Raw genomic sequence first — 7899 nt, forward strand, 5'->3', positions numbered from 1 at the left:
CCTGTACTGTAGTACAGGGGGTTTAGCCAATTTTTGAAAAAAATAAAACAGAAAAAAATTTTCAATTTTTATAATTAAAAAAAATACATATACATGTTCTTATGTTGTGTAGAAAGTTTGAGCAAAATCCGATTAAAATTGAATTTTATATAAATTTCTAAAAGTTACTCAAAAACTGGGTCACTTCACCAAAAATGAATAAAAGAAAATTCTTCATTTTAATGATTTTTTCTGATACATATGCATGTCCTTACGTTAAATTTTGAGCTGGATTTAATATAATTTTAATTTTTAAAACTGCTCAAATGTCTTACCAAACTACCTGTAGTGTACTATAAATTTCAAAAGGAAATTGAGTTGGAGCTTCAGGACACGTATGATAATTGACTAGTGCTGTAATTCCAGGATAATCGTCTTTTATTATTATTATGTCAAATTAGCTAATTAGATTTGTACATGTACATGTGTATGTCTAGCTACCTACACATCCTGTGTGTTCTTAAAGATGTGGTCACTGAAAATTGCATTAGTTCATAGTAAATGTAAGTACTTTGTGTGCATTTACAAACTAAGAGTACTCTTTGACTAATTTTAGTACATGTTTGTAACAAATTATTAATATAATTAATTTGTTTCACCAGAATTCTGTCAGACAACAAACTGGGGAAATTTGTACTACATGTTTTGGTAGTACTTGTAATGTTTTAACCATCTGCTGCTAGGTATTGCCCTATTATTGCTTACTAGAATTTTATAAAGTTTCTCAGTATTCTTCAAACAGTTATTACTTTGTGGTTCAGCAGTATCAATATCATGCAGTTATGTGGATGTATGTTAATTTCTTTTGATCGTTTATTTACTATAGCACCTATTGTGGGACACATGGATATATATGACCACAATTGAATACTGCTATGTGAATATCATCATACATGTGTAGTAAGCAGCTTCCACTATGCAGTTGTGTTGTGTTGTATATTTTAAAGTAACAGCAAATTTTGCTTTTGATGGCATAGATGATAGCTTATGTTTTTTTCTTTCTTTCTCTCTCTCTCCTTCCTCCTCTCTCTTTTCCTTAAATCTACTAGTATTTGGCATAAATTATTATGGTTGCTCATCTTGGAAGTTGGAACAATTGAGAACTTTTGTCCACAAAGAGTTCAGATTATATGCTAACTCCAGATTTATAATCACTAGAGACTGCAGATGATGCTCAGGTTTGTCTTTCTTGCACGCTATGGTAATATTCTTTTAACTATAAATATGAAAGGATTCTGTTGTGATGGCTATTTGCCTTAATATGATTTATTATAGACAGTGAGTAGAGCGACACCAAGTACTTAGCATACGCTTACTAGTATATTGTGTTTTCTATAGACTAGAGATGAGTATACCTTATTGGGCAGGCTCTTCGTATCAGCATAGAAATGATTCTCCTTTGTGATGTAGCTCATCACTTTATTTTAATAATATATGGTTATTTTAATAGGTCTCTCAATTCCCCATTTCATTGAGCACAATGTATACCATACTGTCTATAGCAATTCTACATAATTGTCTTGTGTTATTCCTAATGCACACTTTTATTATGAAATAAGTAACACTTTGAGCATATAAACATTAAGTAAATCTTTATAAATGAGAGTTTGTGTCGGTCTGGTTCCCATGCTCTTTTAACACTTATATTACTCTGTTGATTGGTTTGTAGTAAAATGTCACTGGTGTTTAATTAAGACATAATTGTAATCTTTGTTATCAGATTTAGTGGCATGTGCATAAAGTTCTTATTATAATCATTTGCTAAAAACAGGGTGAAATTAAATTTGCTCTATAAATACATTAAACAGTAGGACTGTGTATGCATGCACGTTCTACTTGAGTGACCATTATTAGAATGGAATGTAATTAGACTTAGACTATGCCACCTGTATAATTTTCTGAAACCTCTGAAGGTATTGTCATACCCACACAAATTTTTGGCTATAAACTGGAGATGTATTGCAAGATTTAGCTACCTATACACTCAGTCAGCTCACAGATGAATTTTCTGTTATTTCTACTGGGGGCCACTCTTTTTCAGTTGTGTTTAGGGGAAGAAGAGAACAATGATATATATGGCATTGCCTATAATTCTGATGATCTCATAGATGGCTACAGCAAAACTATTGCTACATCTTTCTTTCTCTATACATCAATTTCACCAACAGACTTTATTGCCAACCTTGAGCCAACAACTGTTTACAGCCATGAAACAGGTCATAGTAGCTTGAGTTCATTTGCACCTGCTTCTTCATCATATCAGTCTTTAACTGGCTCGCTCTCTCCTACTGAATTGCTTCATGATGTCAGTACAGCAAAGCTATCATCATTTACAACCAGCACAAGCTCGGGAGATATCTCATTAGTTGCAGCTACAGATTCACCATCTTATGTGCAGTCAATGCTGGTAAAGTCAAGCTCACCTAGCACCGAACCAATCTTTCCATCAAGTGTTGATTTAGCTCAGCTAGAAGCACAAAGTAGCACTAAATCAATGCAAGCATATTCAGCTTCACAAAGAAGTGAATCAAATTTAGCATCAACAGCCTTGGTAAGTGCTAGATCAACTCAGTCACTAGATCTATCAGCATCCCCAATTTTTGAAGTAACTCAATCAGTTTCAGCTGTGATAACAACAGAATCAACTCAATTAGGCCTGCCAAGTCCTGAATCAACACATAGTGCTACTTCAGTTATTACTGAATCAACAGAAACATTTTTAGTTTCGTCAATTACTCAGTCATCACAACTACTTTCAGCCTCACAAAGTAGTGAATCATATTCCCTTATTTCAACTATGCCAATCACTAAATCAACGCAATTGATATCAATTTCACTAAGTCATAACTTATCTCAATCAACTTTAATTTTTGCAACTGTATCATCTCAATTTATTTTAGCATCATCAATCGCTGAATTTCCTTTGCCTACTGAATCAACACGAGTCATACTAGCCTCGTCAGTTGTTCAATTGACGCAATCAATTTTAGCTTCAGCAAATACCAAATTAACTCAAACAATGTCAGCTTTATCACATGCTGACACATCTCAATTTATTTCAAATTATCCAATCACTCAATCAATTTCATTAGCTTCACCAAGTGTTGAATTAACTCAGTCATCAGAAATTACAGAGTCATTTACAAGTTCACCAATCAATGAGTCACATTATGTAATATCAACCTCACCAAGTGTTCAATTAACACAACTTAGTTCAGGCTCGTTAATTATTAAATCAACTCAATTATTATCAGCTTCAGCAATTATTGAAACAAGTCGATCAATTTCTGATTCACCAATCACTACATTAACTCAATCAAATTCACCTCTGCCAAGTACTGCATTAGTTTCAGGTTTGCCAAGTACTGAATTAATTTTACCTTCACAAAGTATTGAATCAACACAATTAATTTCTGCTTCACCAAGTTCTATGTCATCTCAATTTGTTTCAGCTTTGCTAATCACTAAATCAACTCAATTAACATTTGCTTTTTCTACTGAATCATCTCCAAGTGTAGAACTAACACAATCTATTTCACCATCTGAATCAACAAAATTCATATCAGTTGTTAAATCAACCCAATCAATTTCAACTTTACTAATGACCAAATCAGTATCAGCCTTGCCAAGTGTTGAAGTAACTCAATCAATTATAACTTTATCAATAACTGGATTGACCCAAACAACTTCGACAGTTACAGAATCAACTCGAACGATTTCTGCAACACCAACTTTGTTGATCAATGAATCAACACAATCAATGTCAGCACCACCATGTGTTGAGTTAACTCAATCAATTTTAAATTTACCAATCACTGAATTAACTCAAATATTATCAGCTTCGGCATATGCTGAATCAACTCCATCAATTTCTGCTTCAACAAGTGCAGAAATATTTTTAACTTCGTCAATCACTAAATCAGCACAATCAATATCAGCCTCACCAAGTGTTCAATTAGTTTCAGGTTTGCCAAGTACTGAATTAATTTTACCTTCACAAAGTATATTAACACAATCAATTTCTGCTTCAACAAGCATTGAATCAACTCAATCAATTTCTACTTCACCAAGTGTTGAATCAACTCGATCAACTTCTGCTTCAACAATTACTGAATCAATTCAATCAACTTCTGGTTCAATAAAAACTGAATTGAGTCAATCAATTTCTGCTTCAGAAAGTGTTGAATCAACTCAATCAATTTCTGCTTCAGAAAGTGTTCAATCAACTCAATCAATTTCTGCTTTAACAAAAACTGAATTGAGTCAATCAATTTCTGCTTCGCCAAGCATTGAATCAACTCAATCATATCCTGCTTCACCAAGTGTTGAATCAACTCAATCAACTTCTGCTTCACAAAATGTTGAATCAACTCAATCCTTTTCTGCTTCAACAAATGCTGAATTAACACCAAGTGTTAAATCAACTCAATTATTTTCTGCTTCAGAAAGTGTTACAACTCAATCAATTTCTGCTTCACCTAGTGTTGAAACAACTAAATCAATTTCTGATTCAGAAACTGTTGAATCAACTCAATCATTTTCTGCTTCAACAAATACTGAATTGAGTCAATCAATTTTTGCTTCACCAAGAATTGAATCAACTCAATCATATTCTGCTTCACCAAATGTCGAATCCACTGAAACAACTTCTGCTTCAACAAAAACTCAATTGACTCAATCAATTTTTGATTCACCAAGTGTTGAATCAACTCAATCAATTTCTGCTTCACAAAGCATTGAATCTACTCAATCATTTTCTGCTTCAATAAATACTGAATTAACACCTAGTGTTAAATCAACTCAATCAATTTTTGCTTCACCAAGCATTGAATCAACTCAATCATTTTCTGCTTCAACAAATACTGAATTGAGTCAATCAATTCCTGCTTCACCAAGCATTGAATCAACTCAATCATTTTCTGCTTCACCAAGTGTTGAATCAATTCAATCATATTCTGCTTCACCAAGTGTTGAATTAACTCCATCAATTTATGCTTCACCAAGCATTAAATTAACTCAATCATTTTCTGCTTCACCAAGTGTTGAATCAACTGAATCATTTTCTACTTCGCCAAGCATTGAATCAATTCAATCAACTTCTGCTTCAACAAATACTCAATTGACTCAATCAATTTTTGCTTCACCAAGTGTTGAATCAACTCAATCATTTTCTGCTTCAACAAATACTGATTTGAGTCAATCAATTCCTGCTTCACCAAGCGTTGAATCAACTCAATCATATTCTGCTTCACCAAGTGTTGAATCAACTCCATCAATTTATGCTTCACCAAGCATTGAATCAACTCAATCATACTCTGCTTCACCAAGTGTTGAATCAACTCAATCACCTTCTGCTTCAACAAATACTCAATTGACTCAATCAATTTTTGCTTCACCAAGTGTTGAATCAACTCAATCATATTCTACTTCACCAAGTGTTGAATCAACTCAATCAACTTCTGCTTCAACAAATACTGAATTGACTCAATCAATTCCTGCTTCACATAGCATTGAATCAACTCAATCATTTTCTGCTGCAATAGATACAGAATTAACACCTAGTGTTAAATCAACTCAATCAATTTTTGCTTCACAAAGTGTTGAATCAACTCAATCATTTTATGCTTCAACAAATACTAAATTGAGTCAATCAATTCCTGCTTCACCAAGCATTGAATCAACTCAATCATATTCTGCTTCACCAAGTGTTGAATCAACTCCATCAATTTATGCTTCACCAAGCATTAAATCAACTCAATCATATTCTGCTTCACCAAGTGTTGAATCAACTCAATCAATTCATGCTTCACCAATCATAAAATCAACTCAATCATTTTCTGCTTCACCTAATGTTGAATCAACTCAATCAATTGCTGCTTCACCAAGCATTGAATCAACTCAATCAATTTCTGCTTCAACAAGCATTGAACCAAATCAATCATTTCCTGCTTCACCAAATGTTGAATCAACTCCATCAATTCATGCTTCACCAAATGTTGAATCAACTCCATCAATTCATGCTTCACCAAGCATTAAATCAACTCAATCATTTTCTGCTTCACCAAGTGTTAAATCAACTGAATCATTTTCATCTTCAGCAAGTGTTGAATCAACTCAATCAACTTCTGCTTCAACAAATACTCAATTGACTCAATCACCTTCTGCTTCAACAAATACTCAATCAACTCAATCATTTTCTGCTTCACCAAGCATTGAATCAACTCAATCATATTCTGCTTCACCAAGTGTTGAATCAACTCAATCAACTTCTGCTTCAACAAATACTGAATTGACTCAATCAATTCCTGCTTCACATAGCATTGAATCAACTCAATCATTTTCTGCTGCAATAGATACAGAATTAACACCTAGTGTTAAATCAACTCAATCAATTTTTGCTTCACAAAGTGTTGAATCAACTCAATCATTTTATGCTTCAACAAATACTGAATTGAGTCAATCAATTCCTGCTTCACCAAGCATTGAATCGACTCAATCATATTCTGCTTCACCAAATGTTGAATCAACTCCATCAATTTATGCTTCACCAAGCATTAAATCAACTCAATCATATTCTGCTTCACCAAGTGTTGAATCAACTCAATCAATTCATGCTTCACCAATCATTAAATCAACTCAATCATTTTCTGCTTCACCTAATGTTGAATCAACTCAATCAATTGCTGCTTCACCAAGCATTGAACCAACTCAATCATTTTCTGCTTCACCAAGTGTTGAATCAACTGAATCATTTTCATCTTCAGCAAGTGTTGAATCAACTCAATCAACTTCTGCTTCAACAAATACTCAATTGACTCAATCAATTTCTGCTTCATCAAGCATTGAATCAACTCAATCATTTTCTGCTTCAACAAATACTGAATTGAGTCAATCAATTCCTGCTTCACCAAGCATTGAATCAACTCAATCATATTCTGCTTCACCAAGTGTTGAATCAACTCCATCAATTTATGCTTCACCAAGCATTAAATCAACTCAATCATTTTCTTCTTCACCAAGCATTGAATCAACTCAATCATATTCTGCTTCACCAAGTGTTGAATCAACTCAATCAACTTCTGCTTCAACAAATACTGAATTGACTAAATCAATTTCTTCTTCACCAAGCATTGAATCAACTCAATCATTTTCTGCTTCACCAAGTGTTGAATCAACTCAATCATATTCTGCTTCACCAAGTGTTGAATCAACTCAATCATATTCTGCTTCACCAAGCATTGAACCAATCCAATCATTTTCTACTTCGCCAAGCATTGAATCAATTCAATCAACTTCTGCTTCAACAAATACTCAATTGACTCAATCAATTTTTGCTTCACCAAGTGTTGAATCAACTCAATCATTTTCTGCTTCAACAAATACTGATTTGAGTCAATCAATTCCTGCTTCACCAAGCGTTGAATCAACTCAATCATATTCTGCTTCACCAAATGTTGAATCAACTCCATCAATTTATGCTTCACCAAGCATTGAATCAGCTCAATCATACTCTGCTTCACCAAGTGTTGAATCAACTCAATCACCTTCTGCTTCAACAAATACTCAATTGACTCAATCAATTTTTGCTTCACCAAGTGTTGAATCAACTCAATCATATTCTACTTCACCAAGTGTTGAATCAACTCAATCAACTTCTGCTTCAACAAATACTGAATTGACTCAATCAATTCCTGCTTCACATAGCATTGAATCAACTCAATCATTTTCTGCTGCAATAGATACAGAATTAACAACTAGTGTTAAATCAACTCAATCAATTTTTGCTTCACAAAGTGTTGAATCAACTCAATCATTTTATGCTTCAACAAATACTAAATTGAGTCAATCAATTCCTGCTCA

At 33.5% G+C, this 7899-nt stretch overlaps 1 protein-coding gene across 1 annotated transcript; it reads left to right on the plus strand.

Annotated features, from left to right (window-relative positions):
• Positions 1–2038: 2038 nt before the first annotated feature.
• On the plus strand, positions 2039–6871 carry LOC109584562 (cell wall protein DAN4-like; the record flags this gene model as incomplete). The annotated part of the gene is made up of 3 exons (XM_020000341.1): positions 2039–4004; positions 6138–6214; positions 6812–6871. Coding segments are annotated over exons 1-3 (2103 nt in total), but the record flags the coding sequence as incomplete, so codon positions are not given.
• Positions 6872–7899: the final 1028 nt, after the last annotated feature.

Source organism: Amphimedon queenslandica, unplaced genomic scaffold (genome assembly GCF_000090795.2).
Source record: "Amphimedon queenslandica unplaced genomic scaffold, v1.1 AMPQUscaffold_13197, whole genome shotgun sequence".
Taxonomy (NCBI): domain Eukaryota; kingdom Metazoa; phylum Porifera; class Demospongiae; order Haplosclerida; family Niphatidae; genus Amphimedon; species Amphimedon queenslandica.